Consider the following 17,412-nt stretch of genomic DNA (forward strand, 5'->3'; position numbering starts at 1 on the left):
CCCCTAGGGCAGGGCTGTGCTTGGCACAGAACAGACACTCGGGAGAGTTTCGTTAAATGAATGAATACAGTCTCTTTCCTCGCCCCCAACCTGCCGCTCTTCTAGCACGGCATCCACACGTTATCTAAGAGGGAGGACTAGGTGCCCCTTGGACTCCACTCTTCCGAATCCCTCCCTCCTCACATCCAGGGAGGCAGCTTAGCCTGCCAGTTGTACCCCTTAAATTGCTCTTCTGTCCTCCTACTTCTCTCCACGTGCTGCCCTAACCCCAGCCGTGCCTTCTGCCTCCTGGACGCCCCCCCAACCCCCAGCCCGCTCCCTGCTCCCTGCTTTGTCTAACCCCCGCTTCAAGCGGTGGTTGGAGAGACCTTGTTGAAACGCAAGATGGCCCATGCCATGTCCTTGCCTAAAGCACTATAGTGGTGTGTAAGGGAAAGACCAAACCTCTTAACAGGTCCCACAAGGCCATCAAGACCCCTTTCCTGACCACCCTCAGCTCTCCAGACAGGCTGATCCCTCAGCAGCTCCTCCTGTCTGCGCACTTTCCCATCGGCTCTTCCCCGGATGACAGGCACTTCCGATCTTCTCTCCCCTGTCCTGGGGAGCCCCCCGTCACTGCCCGACAGCTCCCAGATATACATCTCCAGCCTGGACCACGCCTCTGAACTCCTGACTCACATGCTCATCTCTGGACAAAACACATGAATCCTGCCCCTGCCGGCCCTTCCCCATCTGTCCTCGTCTGTAGCTGAGCAGACTCAAAACCTTGAAACCATTCTTGGCTTCTCTTTTTCCCTCTTGTTCCAAATCATGTTGGCTGTCCCTTCAGAACGTATCTAGATTCAGATCCTACATCCCTAGTTCCACGGCTGCTACCTTGACCCAAGCCACTGGTGGCCCTCGCCTGTCGTCTCGCGGTGGCCTCCGGACCGGTCTCCCTGCTCCCGCTCTTCTTGCTTTCCATGGTCTTCTCTCAACACAGCGGCTGCTTCGTGTCTTTTGTGCTCAGAGCCTCTACCAGCTTCTTGGCTCCGTCCGATTCGGAGCTGGAGTCCCTACAATCTGGAGTCCCTACAAGGCTCCAGATGGGTGACTCTCCAGTGGCCTTTCAAACCTCCTCTCCTGCAGTCGCTTCTTGATTAGCCACGCTGACACCTTCCTCATGCCCCTTCCTCAGGACCTCTGCCCTTGCTGTTTGCTCCCCATGCCTGCCATCGGCTCCCCTCTGACAGCCGGATGTCTTGCTTCCTCACCTCCTCTCTCTGCTCAAATGTTACTTCTTAGAGGAGCCTTCCCCGACGACGGTATGTGAACCAGCACAGCCCTCTCTGCCAGCACCCCATTCTCCAGATCCTGTCGTCTTTCCCATCCTGCCCTATGACCTCTTTTGTCGATTTATTTGTTTCCTGGATAACGCCTTTAGAATGTATGCCCGGTGAGAAGTCAGCTCTTGATTTTGTTTTGTTCATTCCTGTATGCCGGGCATCTCGAAGAGGGCTTGGTCCACAGGAGACATTCAATAAATTTTAGTTGAATGAATCAACAAATGAATGAATGAACTTTAGACTTATATTACCTTTTCTTGATTTCCTACAGTGGAGGGCATCCCCATTTATATCCTCTTGGCACTCTTCCAACTCCTTTAACATATTTGGTACAAATAGATTACAGTTGACCCTTGAACAACATGGGGGTTAGGGACACTGACCCCCCTACCCACCCCCGCACAGCCAAAAATCCACATATAACTTTTGACTCCCCCCAAACTTAACTACTAATAGCCTACTGACCAGAAGCCTTACCGATAACATGAACAGTTGATACACAGCTTTTGTATATGCGTTATATACTGTATTCATATAATAATATAAGCTAGAGAAAAGAAAATATTAAGAAAATCATAAATCATAAAGAAAATACATTTATAGTGCTCTACTGTATTTACTGAAAAAAAGTCCATGTATAAGAGGACCCAAGCCGATCAAGCCCATGTTGCTCAAGGGTCAACTGTAATTAGATACTTAATTAGATAATTGTATAATGTAAGCCCTATCTTAGTCACTACTGTATTTCCAGCCCCATGGTAGACACTGCATATGTTGAGTGAATGAATGAAAGCAAGCCCGAATGCTATTTGGGAAACTGACCAACACATAGAGCCCTGGGCTACACATAGGGATGCCTAGGGGTTAGCCCTAACTCTCCTACTAACTTACTGTGTGGCCTTCAGTTAATGACTGTCCCTTTCTGAGTCACAGCTGCCCCAGATGAAAAATGAGGAACAAGATCACACCATTCAAGATGAGCGTTTCGGCCAGGGGAGACTGTGATACTAGATACTAGCACCCCCAGTGTGGTTCCACCTCTGGGGCCTGCAGCTGTGGGCTGGGGAGCTGGGCTGCGCTGGAACCACTGGGCAAGGTTTGGGCCTTGGGACCTCTGCTGGCAGGCTGGGCTCTTGGCACATGGTCAGCCCTTTAGTTTCTTGGCTGAGTGAGGAGGCAGCAGGAGGAGGTGATTGATCTTCCCCAACTGGGGGGTCCTGGTCATAAATCTCACCGGCCCAGTGGGGTCTCCTAGGACCCAGGAGTCACAGCCAGTACATTCCTTGGCTTGGCTGCCTCGGGGCTGGTGCTTTTGGCCCCTTTCAGCTCCCAAGCATGGGGCCCTCTACGGGGACGAGCACCCATTCAATCTGACCGTGGCCCCCAGCTCTGAGCCCTAGGAAGCCGCTGTCCAGAGAGTGCCTGTCTTTCTCCGGATCTGACCTTGAGATCACGTGGCCTTGCTTTGAGCAGACCTCCTCCCGGGCTCCTGGTGAGTCAGGGCTTCTTCACCTGCTTTGTGCTGTGGAACCCGTGGGTGGACACCCTTCTCAGAGTAATGTTTTTAAGTGTGTAAAATCAAAGGAAACCAATTATATTGAAATGTAGTTATTAAAATATTAAAAATGTAAGTTTCCAATATGGTAACTTATGTATATTTTTATAATGTATTAAATGCTAAGATGTAGGGGAAGTGGAGTCCCAGGAACTGCTGTACTTCCACAGTGATGAGCATAAGGGATGTTTCCAGATGTCTGCACCAATGGTGTATGATGATGTAGAAATAATGCAGAGGGACTGTGGTTTGTTGTTGTCGTTCTTTTTTTTTTCTTCATTTTTTTCATTTTTCATTTTTAAGTAAGCTCTACACCCAACATGGGGCTCAAATTCACAACCCCGAGATCAAGAGTCACACCAACTGAGCCAGCCAGGTGATTCTGTTGCCTTTATTCTTAATGAAAGAAAATGGTCAATTTCAGGGCACCTGGGTGACTTAGTTGGTTAAGCGTCTGCCTTCAGCTCAGGTCGTGATCCCAGGGTCCTGGGATGAAGCCCGGCATCTGGCTCCCTGCTTAAGGGGGAGTCTGCTTCTCCCTCCCCCGCCCGCGCCCCCCTTGTGCTATCTTTTTCTGTGTCAAATAAATAAAATCTTAAAGAAAGAAAACGGTCAATTTCAGCTAGAGGTTAGTGAAATGTAGATGTATTGTTTTCCCTGTGCAAGTTCATGAACCCCTGAGTTCTGCCCATGGGCCCTTGTGAAGGGAGTGCTAAGTGAAGGGGAGCCAGGTAAGAGAAGTACTGAGTCTGAGAGGAGAGAGTCTTACCATAGTCCTAACCAGCCCACCTCCTCAGAACCTGATTAAAATGTAAATATCCATCATAGTGTGTTAACAGAGTCACAGAATCACAGGCTTCCAGAAGTGGAAGGGCCAGAACCCCTTTTGCAGATGCTCCCATTGGGTGACCTGGCTCTTGGCCTCTGCTTGCACACCTCTAGGGATGGAGAGCTCACTCTCATTCCAGGCTGGATAGCTCCAACTTCTCTGAGCAATGTGACACAGGGATGAATCAGACCCACGCTCTGCCCTCACAGCCTGAAAGTAGAGAAAGACAGGGACGCAACTACAGCTAAAATGCTTTATTCAATAATCATTCCCTGAACTCCAGGGAATGGCTCTGCCGGGCCAGAGGTAGGCACTGGATCTACTGAGACTTACTTTCATAAAGTATTTGTTGGGTGTGTGCTCAGGTACTGGGCCCAGTACTAGTGTACTGGGGGTGACATGGACATGATGCCTTCTCTCTGGGGAGACAGACATTAAACGACTAAGCACACAAGTCAATATGTAATTGCATTTGTGATCATGGCTGTGAAGAAATGAGCAGGGGAGACTCAGAAGAGCGACTTCAGATGGGGGAGAAAGGAGGTCAAGGAAAGCCCCTTGGAGAAAAGTGACATTTAGGATAAGACGTGGAGGATGGGTTGAAGTCTGCCAGGCAAATAGGAGGGGAAGAGTAGTGGCCCTGCTGTGGGAAAGAGCTTGGCTTCTCTTAGGAAGAGAGAGGGGGCACTGGGGCCAGATGAGGCTGGAGAGGGGCGTAAGGGCAGCTTGTGGGGTCTTCAAGCCCATGCTAAGAAGTTTGCATATTATCTTAAGAGCTGTTGGAAGCCCTTAAAGGGTTTCAGCAGGATCTGCTTGAATAAATAAAACAAGGTATCCCGGAGCTCTCAGGCTTGCCACAAAGACATTCATGAGATTAAAATACTATGAGAATGAGTGAAAAAAAGCTTTTGTTTCTGTGCTCTAAACACCCTTCTCCAATGTTGTCTCCCTGCTTGTCCTCTCTCTGCCTGGATGTCCTTCTGGAGCTGTCTTTTCTGCTTGGTCCAGCGATTCAGCTAACTTTTTTCCCTTGCATCGCCTCCTCTAGGACGCCTTCCTTAACAATTTAGTCGTCTGGGCTTCTCTACAGCACGGCCCTGAGCATGCCATGGGCACTGTTCCCAGCATGGCTGACTGTTTACATGTCAGTGTCCACCCTCTCTTCCTCCAAACCACCCATGGAAGGGGGCGGAAGTGGGGGGCTGGAGGGAGGGGAAGTTGCAGAATCTTCAGCGCCAAACCGGCCCCCTCCCGTCCCTCCCCAACCTGGCTGGGATCGGGGCTGGACTCTGCCACCTGCTGGCAACAACTGTAATGGCAGGCAGGTGGGGGTTGGGAGAAAGGCCCCTCCTGGAAAGTCTAGGCCCACTTTGGCTTTTCTGAAAGGTAATCAATCACACAAGGTCTAGCTAGATGGAGGACCTGTTCAAGGGGGCCTGATGATTTGGGGTGGCAGAGCTGGGCTGGGACCAGGAGGGAGGAACTGAGTGTTGATGGAGCAGCAGCTCAGAGATGAGGACACAGAGTCCAGCCCTGTGGAGCTCCTGAGGCTTGAGTCTAGATCTTGGCCCACACCATAGCAGCAGGGGGCCTAATTTGTTACCATGGGCACCCAGGGCCATGTCCATACAGCTGGGGAGGTGACCGCCCCCCTCAGCTGGATGAGGACGCCCAGAGAGCAGAGACCAGCCTCAAAGCCAAGTGTCCACCCACACCCCCCTTTTCCGGAACAACTTGTTTTGCTCTAAAGCTTGGGACTTTGACCTGGGAGGTGTGTTTTCCTCCTGTTGATCACCTGATGTCCTTCCTGCTCATCCCCCTCCCCCACTACCCCAAAACATGGCCCCCGGTGTCCTTGTCCTTCCCTGTATTCTTTAGGGAAGGGCGGATGCTTGGGGAAGGGAGGCAGGACCTGATACCCGGGGACTGATGGGAGAGGCTGGGCTACTTTGTGGGGGTCACAACAGTGACACGCCCAGCTCAAATTGGATCTCTCCTTCCTGGGTTTCTGGGACATCTCACTCTTCTGAGGTTTCTTCCTCCTCCTCTAACTTGCTCCTCTTCCTTTTTAAAGACCCTTATCACTGGGGTTGTGTCCAGGTCCCTCACTTCTCTCCTTTCTCCTGCTCTCTTCTTGCCACACACACACACACACACCACCACACACAGGTACACACACACACACACACCACCACCACCACATACATGTACACACACCACACATGTACACACCACAATAAAGATCTAGCTCTTTATTCCAGACCCAAGATCCTGCTGCCTTCCTAATGTTTCCTTCTGGAGGGTCCACAGGCACCACAAGCATAATACATCTGAGCCGCCCGCAGCTCATCATCTCCCCCACCCCTTCTGGAAACTTGCTCCAGTCCCTTCTGAGGCACCAGACCTCACCCTCAGCAACTCCCTGTCCGTCCAGCCACTCCCCGCCAGTCACTGCATCCAGAAGCTGTGTCCTGGCCATTCCATCCCCTAACTAGGGCTCAGATGCACAGCCACAGCCCTGTGCCACCAAGGCGCTGGGTGTGGGGTGCTGCGGTGGCCCCCCATAATCTCCCTTTCCAGCCCTTGTCCTCCCCTCTCACTCTCCACCCTGGGCCAGAGGTGTTTTCTCAAATGCAGATATGCCCATGTGACTGCCCTGCTTAAAACTCTCCAAGAAGGCATCTTGATGTTTGTTAAATTCAACTCCATTCCTTGCATTCTGATCGGTGATTCCCTGGCTGTTCATTAACACGAATGGTGCCTACTCTAGCCAAACTTTGTGCCAGAAAATTCTGAGGACACCAAGTTGGGGGTTAGGGAGGAAGAATAGGACATACATATATGTATCATTCAAGTCCGAGCCAAGTTCCCCTAGATCACCAGAGGCACCCCATCTTTGGACGACAGCAGGCACGCTGCCCTCGAATGTGCATACACAGGAAGCAGGGATGAGGCGGGACACCTGACCACTGCCACTGGCCGGACCATCCTGCAATAGAAAGGGTGGCCCACAAGGTCCTGTGAACAGCAGCTTGGTGGCTTCTGGGCAGCGCGGCTGTGGAGGGACTTCCAGTGTATGCCCTGACTTCTGGGGACCCTCCATCTTGGAAACTTTGCCCCAGGATGCTGGGTCCTTCTTTCTTGGTGTCTGCAGAATCAGACTCTCAGCATCTCTGGCTTCCTGTACTCCTGGGGAGGGGTGAGGCAAGGAGACCCAGCGTGACCCTTGGCCCCGGGCCTCAACAGGTACTTGGGTCATTCTTAGTTCCTGAGCTGGAGGACCAGATGGACTCCATGTGATCCTGGGGTTTGAGGGCCCAGGGATTCAGGGCCCCCGATTAGAACCTTCCACTTGGGGATGTCTTTGCCTCCACAGCAGGGCTGTGTTCACCCGCTTGTCTCCCTGTGATGGTGGAGGTTGATCAGAAGGTATGTGTAATGGCCTCTGACCAAGACTGGATCTTGTCCTGGGGAGCTTCCACCCAGCTTCCAGAAGCCCCATCTGGGGCAGAGAGGAAAGCTGAACAGGACCAGGGCAGCTGGGCGGGGTAGGGCAGGCTGTGGATGGAGCCCCTCAGGCCCTCTGTCATGATCCCCACGGGAGAGGGTAGATTATAGAGCTACCGAGCTAGGCCAGGGATGGAGGGACAGAAGCCCCATGGTCTGGCCTGGCTGAGGAGGGACAGGTGAGGGGAAGAACAGGAAATGGGCTGGGCCGTGGGGGAGGGTCAGCGTGGACCTTTCCCTAGCCTCTGGGGTTTTCCCCAAGCTCCTGGCAGACAGCGGATTTCTTAATCCCACTGTCAGCCTTCCGAGACACCCCGCCCACAGGAGCAATAATGTGTCACTCCTCTAAGAGCCCAGCCCCGCTGCCAAGAAGGGGGAGAGCTGACACAAAAACTGGGGAGGCCTGGGGCTTGGAGGTGAGGCACCAACTCTCCTCACATCTCCCCAGACCGTAGACCTGCTTTCTTGTCCAGCCTTTGAAAGACGACCTCGAATGCCCGCTTGAGTGGGCAGGGCATCGACCTGGGAGGCCAGGCCTGGAAGCTCATTACCATGGGAGGGAGGGCAGTTTCTCTCCACCTCCCTTCCTTCCTCCCTCGCCTTTTTCCTTACTAGCTCCTCTCCTCCAGGGCCAGACTGAGCCCAGGCGGATCTCAGGCAGGCACTGACAGACCCCACAGCAGCCCCAGGAGCCCAGATACCAGCAGCCAGGGAGAAGGCCTAGAAGCTGCCTGCAGCCATGTCGGCCCTCATCCTGCTCCTTGTGGTCCTGTTCACCGCAGTGCCGCCTACCAGGTGTCAACAAGGTAGTCCAGGACTGGGGGCTGCGGTGAGGGGGGCTGGGCTGGGTGCTGGTAACCCAGGGGTGGATGGGGTGGTCGTCTGGCCTCCCTCACCACCCTGGACACCTACAATTGGGAAGAAGCAGCAGGGACTGGGCTCGCTGGAGGAACCTCCTCCAAAGGCAGAGACCTCTGAGCAAGGCTTCTGTCTGGGACTTGTTTTCTAGGAGTGAGGAATGTGGGCAGCAGGGGAAATGTAGAGACTTGGACTGGAGACCTAGAGGAGTGAGGCCCAAGCTCTAGGAGCAGGAATTGCCCGAGAGACGGTGGGGTCCCAAGGATAGGGGTTCAGGGGCTACAAGGAAGGAGGGAGCGGGCCCAAGGTGCCCCTCATATGGCCGGCTTGCCCCAGGGGAGGGGCTGCGCTGTTAGGGCTGTGCCCATGTCTCTGGCCTATGTCCTCATTGTTTCAGCTTCCTGGGCTCCGGTAGGGGACAGTGTCCCAGGGTGGCCCCCTCCACAAATCTGAGCTCTTGTCCCACTCTGCCTCTGTCTTGCTGTGCGGCCAGGAGAAAATCACTGCCCCTTTGTGAGACTCAGTTTTCTCATCCATAAAATGAGGACAATAAAGCTGCCCTGCCTGCCTCCCAGGGCTGCTGCCAGGTGAGGGCGTGGGAAAGCTGCGCACGAGCGAGGCGCCACGCCCCGAGATCCGCCATCTGCCCTGCAGCCCAAGTCCGGGCTCTGCAGGTGGGATTTGGGTCCAGAGGGGACTGGCAGAGATGCTCCCAGGGTACCCCTCCTTTGCAGGGGCCCTGAGCTGGCACGCAGGTCTACTTCACCTCTGCCTCCCAGTCTCTGAAGCCCTCTTGGAAATCGCAGATCAGAGGGGTGGGGTAACTTGTGTGGATCACACAGCAGAGCAAGAAGGGGTGTAGCTGGGTGCATGAGCCCCTGGCTCTGGGGGCCCCCCACAGACCATGTTCAGCCCCTGGCCCCTGACAAAATCCAAAGGCAGTGAAACAAGAAAAGGTTTATTTCAGGGAGGCCAATGCTGGGAAGACAGCGGACTAGCGTCTCCAGGACTGTCTCCAAAGTGCCGAAAATACTTCCAGGTTTATATAAGAAAACTGGGGGGCAAAAGTAGGCGGGTCCATGCAGGTGGGCAGTGAAGGTCAGGTCAATCTTTGTCTTGGGGTCTTGCTGGCTCAGGGCAATCCTTCTTACCTGAAGGGGGAGTTTGGGTTTCCAGCAGCGCAGGCAGGCTTTGGCCTCCAGGGCCTTTTGCCTGAGTTAAGAGATAAGCCGGAAAGAACTTCATCAATGTGAAAGTTTGAGATCACCATGGAGGGACTTGCAGTCTTTCAGGGACAGGGCTCAGGTCACCTGTCTCTTGCCCCAGGCTCTGCCCCTTGTGCTCTATGTTTACTTCAGAGCCACATGGACCATGGACGGAGGAGCAGGGACCCGGGTTCCCTGGGTGTCTGGAGGGAGTTGGCTGCAGGGTCTGGAGGAGGCAGGGAGGGGCCTCCCAGGGTTTGAGCCCTAACTCCCCATCCTTGAGTAAACCACGGACAGAGGAAACAATGGGTCTGATCCATTGTTTCTTGGGGAAACAGTGAGTCCAAAGCACTGCTTGTTGGCAGGTAAGGAGCTCAGGGTAACCACACTGATCTGGCCCCAGGCTGGAGTTCCCAGATCCCTCCCCTCTTCCCTATACATGGCAGGCTCAGAGCTCAGAGAAGGGACAGGGCCTTCACTGCAGCAGGAGAGCTTTAGGGTAGACTCAAGGAAGGACTTTTGAGTGAGAATGAGGCAGAATGAGGTTTTTGATGCCCAGGCTGGGCCCCTCAAAATACAGGATGGCACTAGGGATGCATGTGTTTTGGCCTGAAGACAAGACCCTCTGGGAGCCTCCTGTTGGCCTCTGTCCCCTCCTGAGACCCGCCTGCTACTGCGTGTCTATTCTCTGCAGGTTTAAGCTCTTTCAGGCTCATGGAACACAGTGATGCCTGGGGGAGGGGAGAGCCCTTTGGGGCTGCCTGTGGCCGAGAGCAGAGATTTTGGGAAACCTTGAGGGTTGAAGGTGGTGCCAAAGGTCAAGGGTCAAAAGGTAAAGAAGATGATGAATGGGGGGGGGGGGCTCAAGCTGGTCTCTGGCCTAGTCCTGTAGGCACCCAGCTGGAGGAGATAAAAGGGGCTCAGGTTTTGAAGCTTTCTTCTGGTCCCACGACCTGGAGGAGAACTTGCCCTTCTGCCTTGCTTTTCCAAAGGTGTTCTGTTCCACCCCTCTCTCCAGGCACTCCTAGCAAAAGCAGTCTTGCTTGTCCTATACTCCCACGCCCTACCAGTACCAGAGAAACCTCATTACAAAACAGGATCTTCCAGATGCCAGCCCAGTCTTATCAGCTCTGGCTGCGCCTGCCTTCTGGGAGCCGGAGAGAAGGGGAGACAACCTCGGCTGGCAGGGCCCAGGCCAGCTGTCCAGAGAGCTGCCCTTTGGTCCCTGGGGCCCAGACACTCTGTAGGGGGCCCTGCATGTGACCCACGTGGAGGGTGGGCAGGGGCTCAGGGCTGTCTCTCCTTGGCACCTCATTCCTTTTTTGAATTCCCATTTTCCAACTGTCATCCCTCTCTAAGCTCAGTGAGGGGTTCAGGTGGGTCCTCCTTGCCACCTTGGCTGCCCCAGAATGTCTCCTCTGGTCCCGGCGGCCGGCTGGTGGCCTCCGACACAGGCTCTAGCTCCGAGGTTCCTCCGTCCCCGGTTCTGTGCCTGCAGCCCCCACCGCGGCAGAGCCTGCTGCAGCCCCCCGCTCCCCTCTTTCCAGACCTGGGGAAACTGCAGCCCTGGATGCAGGGCCTGATCGCTGTGGCTGTGTTCCTGGTGCTGGTCGCAATCGCCTTTGCCGTCAACCGCTTCTGGTGCCAGGAAGAGCCGTGAGTGCCGCCCGGGGGCGCGGGGTCTGGGCTGGTGCAGGCTGGGCAAGCCCCGGGCCCGAGCTACCGCTCCGGTCGTGGTGAGAAGGGCCTCGGAAGCCCAGCGTCCAGTGCTGTCACTGTGTGGAAGTGACATCGAGGCCGAAGATCTCCGGGACTGGAGCTGAGGCTCCAAGGCTGCCAGACGGGGCTCTGTTGGTCCCCACAGCTCCTGTGCTCGTTCCTGGCAAGCTTCCCTCCCTGAGGTCTCAGTGTCTCTCTCTGTAGCGTCAGGACACTGACCCCGCCTGTGATGGGGGCTGGGAAAACCTCTGGGAAGGAAGATTGCATCTTTCCTCAGGGTCAGGCGCCGTGCCACATGCTGGGGTCCAGGGGGTCCGCGGGACAGACACAGGCCCGGCGCCCCCAGGCTCCCAGGCCGGAAAGCAAGGGGCAGTCACCATGCCAAGTACGGACTCAACGGTAAAAGGGAGTGCAGAGGGCAGTGCTGGGCCTGCCCGGTCTGGGGGGCCAGGGCCCGTAGTCTGAGAAGGCCTGTGAGTGCATGTTTATTCTGGGGGCTGACGAGGGTGGAGGAGCTGGTCTCAGGAGAGAGCAGCATGGGCAAAGCATTGCGGCTGATGGGAGGGGGCAGCGAGGACACCGGGGGTCCTAGGTCAAGGGGGCTGGGCTGAAATGCAGTCCACTCTGTGCCCCCCAACCCCGGGGCAGGCTGCACCTGCCGCTAGCTCTCACGAAGGGGGACTGGTGCCTGGGCGCCAGCCGAGTCCCCGCGCGGCCCAGTGAGGGAGCACAAGCGTTCACGGGTGGAGAGAGGCATAGAGAGGACCCGAGAGAGACTGGCGAGGTAGGCAGGACCGGGGCCCAGCAGACCCCGTACACCTGCGCCCCGAACTTCAGGCTTTATCCTTCGTGCAATAGGAATCCAGTGAAAGCTTGTATGCTGGTCTTGGGATGAGAGGCGGCCTGAGCAGAAGGACTCTGACGGCCCCGGGCTGCGCGTGCGGGGTAGGGGCAGGCAAGAAGGGCAATGAGGGGCGCTGAGCATGAGGTCAGGAGAGAGTCTGGCCTCTGGAGGCAGCAGAGGGGATGGGGAGGGGACACGTCTGAGAGCTGTCTAGGGCGCGGATCCCCAGACGTTGGTGGAGGGGGTCGGCAGCGGGCAGGAGGAAGGAAGGACAGGGATGCGTCCCTCAGGCTGCTGGTGCCACCGCTCACGGAGACACGGAGCCCCCGAGGCCGATGTGGAGGCAGCTGCTGAGTTAACTTGGGATGTGCTGAGTGTGAGGGGCCTGGGTGGTGTCCAAGGAAGGGCAAGCAGCGGTATGAGTCCCTGCGACCCTGTGAGAGCGGCTTCCGGGTCGGCGGGGGCAGAGCCCACACTCACTGGGTTTAAACTTGAATAAGAGGCCAGGAGTTTTTTGTCAGAAATGCTTCCTTTTTCAACTGACCCAGGCTGTGCCTTGAGTGGATGTGGACCATGTCTGCACCCGGTGCCGGGGAAAGCCGTGTAGACGTCTGGGGCAGACACCAAATCCCGTTGGGTCTTGAGCTGAGGCCAGAGGAGAACCGCAGAGGGAGGCTGGGCCATGGTCGGGGAGAGGTCTTGGAAAAATCTTTTGCAAATCTCAGGCCGGGACCTGAGGCCCCCACCTTGGAGCAGGAAGGGCCAGAATCAGGCCACTGACAGGGGTCCGGCTGGAGAGAGGGGCTTCTGGCGAGGGCCAGCCTCTGCCCCTGGGCTTGTGAGAACCAGTGCCTAGAACAGGGCCTGACTGGACAAGGGGGAGGAGGCAGAACAAAGAGGGTAGGGACCTGGGGAGCCCTACTGATGAGCCTCGTCCACAGGGAGCCCGTGAACATGGTCATGACCGTTGGAAACAAGGCAGACGGAATCCTGGTAGGAACAGATGGAAGGTACTCCTCGATGGCGGCCGGCTTCAGGTGAGGGGCCAGCACAGGGCCAACCACCCTGTGCTCCAGAAGGACCAGGTGTTTCTGAGAGGTGGGGGTGGAAGGAGGGGGGAGGGCAGGGAAAGAGGAGGACTCATGTGGGGAAGGGCTCAGTGAAGAGAGGAGCTGAGGGAGGGATGCGGTGGGGGCTTTGTGAGGACGCAGGGCTCCTGGGGGACCACCAGCTCAGCTGGGGAGAGGGCCCAGTAAAGGGATGGGACTGGTGGGGGGAGCGGCTCAGCCAACCGACTGGGACTCATACGGAAGGGTGGAGAGGTGCAGTGGGGCAAAGGGACTCAAGGAGGGAAGGGGACTCAATGTGTGGAGAGGGATAAGTGGGGGAGGCAGCTCAGTAGGGAGATGGGCTCCATGAGGGGGTTGTTCGGTGGGGCTCCAGTGGGGGAGGGGCTCAGCATAGGAGAGAGATGGGGCTCAGGGACGGGAGGGGTGCTGAGAGGCCTCCAGTCACAGGTGCACCTGGAACCAGACATGGGTAGGGGAACTCCCTTCTGGCACTCAAGTATATTTATTCTGGAAGATCCTGCCCTCACAGGTGTAGCATAGAGCAGGGCGAAGGGGATGGCACGGAGGGGGTGATGACCCCTGTCATCCTCTTTCAGCTCCAGTGAGCACGAGAATGCCTATGAGAATGTCCCCGAGGAGGAGGGCAAGGTCCGGAGCACCCCCATGTGACCCCCACTTGCCTGTGGCCCCCAGCCCTGACCCCAGGGGCCTGTGATGGATACCCGGCTCACCACCCAAGCCGCTCCTTCTCTGTGCAGGAACCTACAGTAAGGGGCCGACTCTTCAACCCCACACTGCCCACCTTCCCTTGAACTGTCACCAGCCAAAGCCAGAGCTGTGTCCAGGTTGGGGCTCAGCTGTGGCCCTAGGGTTTCCTGGCAGGTCTCCCACCCAATTCAATTCAGAAGACCCTTCCGAAGAGGACAGTCAGCTCATCACCTCCCACCCTGCCTCACATCCTCTCCCTCTAACTGTGGAAATGGCTCTCATTTCTGTGAAATAAAGATGTTTTGTATTTCCAGGCCTGATGTTCCCAGGGCTCAGAAACAGCCCCTCAGGCTTACAGCTAGGCCCAATCTTGCTTTCTGAATCATGACAATCACCTTCCAAAGCTACTGTCATGGTAGCTTTGGAGGATTACCCAGGACACCCTCTCTGGGAGGCCCCATGGGGCCAGGGAGCTCACCCACTCTACCCCTTGTTCCAGGCAGAGGCCCTCCTGCCAGTGCCCCTCCCCTGACCTACCCTTAACAGCTGTGATTCTGGGCCCTTCCTTGTGCGGTCCTGATACCCCTCCCTACCCTCTATGCTGCCTGGCTTTGTAGGTGGTTCACGCAACCCTTACCCAGGTAGCTCTAGCCTGCCTCGGCTGGCCTTTGAGCATAAGAAGTTCTGAGACAGAGCTTGGGCTAGGACTCATGAAGCCCGCCTTTGAGTCCCTGTCCCCTGCAGACTTATGTGACTTTGGGAGAGTCACAGTCCTCTCTGAACTCAGCTTCCCCTCTGGGGAGGCTTTGGCCAGTTTCACTGCAAAGCTGGAGTAGAATCACCCTCACCAGTGCCCCTGATTCCGAGTCCTGGGGGGTGGGGGTGGGGCGGGGGTGGAGTCAGGGAACTGGGTCCCAGGGAGAATGAAGCGAGAGCGAGTGGGGAGGAGGCACACTCAGTGGGCGGGGGCTGACCCTGGAGGCCCCCATACCTGTGACTGTCATTCTTCTGGGGACGGAATCTGGGGTGACAAGCTGAGAAAGACCCAGCCAGGGGCACTCCTAGGTGCAGAGGAGTGGGGCTAGAAGGAAGGAGGCAGTCCACCTTGTCCCAAAGATCTCCCTCGGTCAGCTGCCCCAACCAGTGACGGCCCCCTCACTTCCCCACTGTAGCCGTCGCTCTGCTGTTAGAGGGTTTCAGCCAAACGCTCCAGGGAGGCCCCATCTGAGATCTGATTTAGCTTTTCTTACCACACTGAGGTCTAGTTTGTAGCCTGCGGCAGAGGGAAGAGCCCTGTGCAGAGGGAAGGCAGGGTCTTTGCCCCAGGCCTACCCTTGTCTGCTGTGTGACTCAGGACAAATTGCCTCCCCTCTCTGAGCTTCAGCTCAGTGAACTGTGGATGTGCTCATGTGGGCAGATGCCTTCTCACCCACTGCTGCCAGTTCCAACTCTGCATATTCCTTTTTCTTGGCTCTGCCAAGGTTCCTCTTCCCCTAGGAAGTCTTCCTTGACTAGACCAGAAGGCAGAACCAGGGGGCCAGCCAGCCCAGCCTCTAACTAACTGGAGGAGGGATGGAGGTTACTGGAGGGCCTCTGCTAAGGCACAAACACCCTCTTCTTCCTTTTCTAGTCTCCTGGTCTGAACCTTTTTGGCTGCCTGGATCTGATTCTCCTTGCACGAACCTCCATTTCCTCCCACTGCTGCCCCGAGTTGTCCCTGAGGGGCTGGGGGGGGGTGGTTCAGGTCTGGCCCCACACGCCCTCCAGGGTAGAAAGCAGAGCCACCATCCCTTGGCCTCTCTCACCTGTGAGGCTGTCCAGCAGGGGCCGGTGGCAGTCGCTGTCCCGCCTGGTTCCCGGGGCAGGCCACCCTCTCCCCCGCCTTGGCCTCTCGGGGAGCCTTCTTAGCCCTCTCTCCACGCTGGAGGAACCAGGATGGTGGGAACTCTGGGGTCCTTGCAGATGCTGGGCTGGCACTGACCTTCCCCCCACCCCATGTTCCTGCCCTGGCAGGGAGCAGGGGGCATGGAGCTGCCGGCCCCAGAGCCCCCAGTCCTTATCGCCTGTTCCCACCTGCCAGCCCGGCCAGAGGAGGGAGGGAAAGGAGGCTGGGCCCGGGCCAGGGCGGTGCTTAATGACCCTCCGGGGCCTAATCTCAGGCTGGCAGCCGCCAAGTGGCTCAGGCTCGCTCCTGGAGGAGGCTGATAACACACCAGCTGGGCCCCCCACCATCTATCGGGGCTGCACAGCCAGTCCCAAGGGGGCAGCGATCAGGGGGCCTGGGGAAGGGAGCCTCTGGGCTGGGGCGGGGGTGGGGGGGTGGGGGGGCATGGGGGTGGGGAGGCGAGACCCTCCCCCGCCAGCCCTGGGGGGAGGGGATTCTCATCTCCTTGAGTGACAGACAGGGGGAGGGAACCGGCCGCTGGAGCCTGTGGGCTGGCCCAAAAGGAGCCCCCAAATGGCTGGTGGGCCTTCACGACTTCCTGCTCCCACCCCGCCCTTTTCTCCCACCCAGTCCCTGTCTCCTTCTTTGCTCTCCCAGCCTTTATGGATCACTGTCTCCCTGAGTGCACCTCTTGGTCTCTGTTTTTATCTCCATCTTCTAGTCTCCTCCTCCTCCTCCCCCCACCTGAGCTAGTGCTCACCATCTCCTCTCTCCCCTTGCATCTTTCTCTGTGTCCAGTGGGTTCCCCTGCGCGCCCCACCTGCCCAAGCGGCCTCGTGCCAGTCCCTTGGCTGGGGACAGTCTTCGCTCTCCCTTCTTCGTGTGGCATCCTCTCCCACTGATCCCTCCACCCGCTCTCTGGGCAGAATGCTCAGGTTTGGCAGGCCCTGGCTATAGGGCCCGGAGATTCTCTTACTGCTAGAGGACATTCTTGCTCTTCCTGCTTCCTGGAACAGGGCTTGCACCTTTCTTTTTCCTTCTCTACCTAAAACGTGTGAATTTCACAGGGTTACAGTATAGGTTACGTCCAAACTCAGGCACTAAAGGCTCTGCCCAGGAACTGCAGAGTTGGAGGTAGATTGCCGTGCTGCTTACTTCAGTTAGACTCCAAGAGGAACTTCCAACCTGGAGTTGGTTTCAAAAAAAGGGCTGTGGAATTCTATCTTGAGTGTCACCTGTTATAGGACAGAGTGCCAGGTGGCTGGAATGATTTTCAAGACGATTTCCCTTGGGGCGCCTGGGTGGCTCAGTCATTAAGCGTCTGCCTTCGGCTCAGGTCATGATCCCGGGGTCCTGGGATCGAGCCCCGCATCGGGCTCCCTGCTCGGCGGGAAGCCTGCTTCTCCGTCTCCCACTCCCCCGGCTTGTGTTCCCTCTCTTGCTGTGTCTCTATCAAATAAATAAATAAAATCTTCAAAAGGAAAAAAAAAGGTGATTTCCCTTATGCTCAGAGTAACCTGAGCAGAAACACTGCTTCAAGGAGCCATCAGATCAAGACTACAGCTGCACAGACATGGCTCCCCCAGCCTAGGGTACAGGCGGGAGTGGGAGTGCAGTGGCACTCCAGGGCTGATCCCAGTCACACGCCCTCTGCCTTGTCCCCTTGGACCAGAGTTCACAGGTGAGTCAGATAGTTGGAGCCAGCAGAACTTGCTCTGGGACCAGGGTGGGAGGCATCTGCCTCTCCTCCAGGTCTGGCTTGGGGCCTGGACCCTCCAGCTTGGCTCTCCTGCCCATTTCCAGTCTCCAGAAGTGCACGCAGTGGCCAAGAGCTTGAGCTTGAGAGTCATGCAGAGTCTTCTTCAAATTCCAGCTCTGTTCCTCACCGCTTGGGGACCGCCCAGCCG

General features: G+C 56.7%; 1 protein-coding gene and 1 long non-coding RNA gene across 3 annotated transcripts; one reads left to right on the plus strand and one right to left on the minus strand.

Annotated features, from left to right (window-relative positions):
* The first annotated feature begins 7,559 nt into the window (after positions 1-7,559).
* On the plus strand, positions 7,560-13,935 carry PDZK1IP1 (PDZK1 interacting protein 1). Of its 2 annotated transcripts, XM_036093468.2 has the most exons (5): positions 7,560-7,632; positions 7,846-8,022; positions 10,827-10,935; positions 12,784-12,879; positions 13,509-13,935. In XM_036093468.2, the coding sequence occupies exons 2-5, from the start codon at positions 7,956-7,958 to the stop codon at positions 13,579-13,581; spliced, it is 345 nt and encodes a 114-aa protein (XP_035949361.1). In that variant the 5' UTR covers positions 7,560-7,632; positions 7,846-7,955; the 3' UTR covers positions 13,582-13,935. The 2 variants fall into 2 exon arrangements, with proteins under 2 accessions (XP_035949361.1, XP_035949362.1); XM_036093469.2 differs by lacking the exon at positions 7,560-7,632 and having other exon boundaries at positions 7,655-8,022.
* LOC118536564 (uncharacterized) lies at positions 9,017-16,536 on the minus strand. The gene is made up of 2 exons (XR_004917750.2): positions 15,426-16,536; positions 9,017-9,286 (listed from the first exon to the last, which is right to left on the minus strand). It is a non-coding gene; the product is annotated as an uncharacterized LOC118536564 (long non-coding RNA).
* Between the last annotated feature and the right edge of the window lie 876 nt (positions 16,537-17,412).

Source organism: Halichoerus grypus, chromosome 5 (genome assembly GCF_964656455.1).
Source record: "Halichoerus grypus chromosome 5, mHalGry1.hap1.1, whole genome shotgun sequence".
Taxonomy (NCBI): Eukaryota; Metazoa; Chordata; class Mammalia; order Carnivora; family Phocidae; genus Halichoerus; species Halichoerus grypus.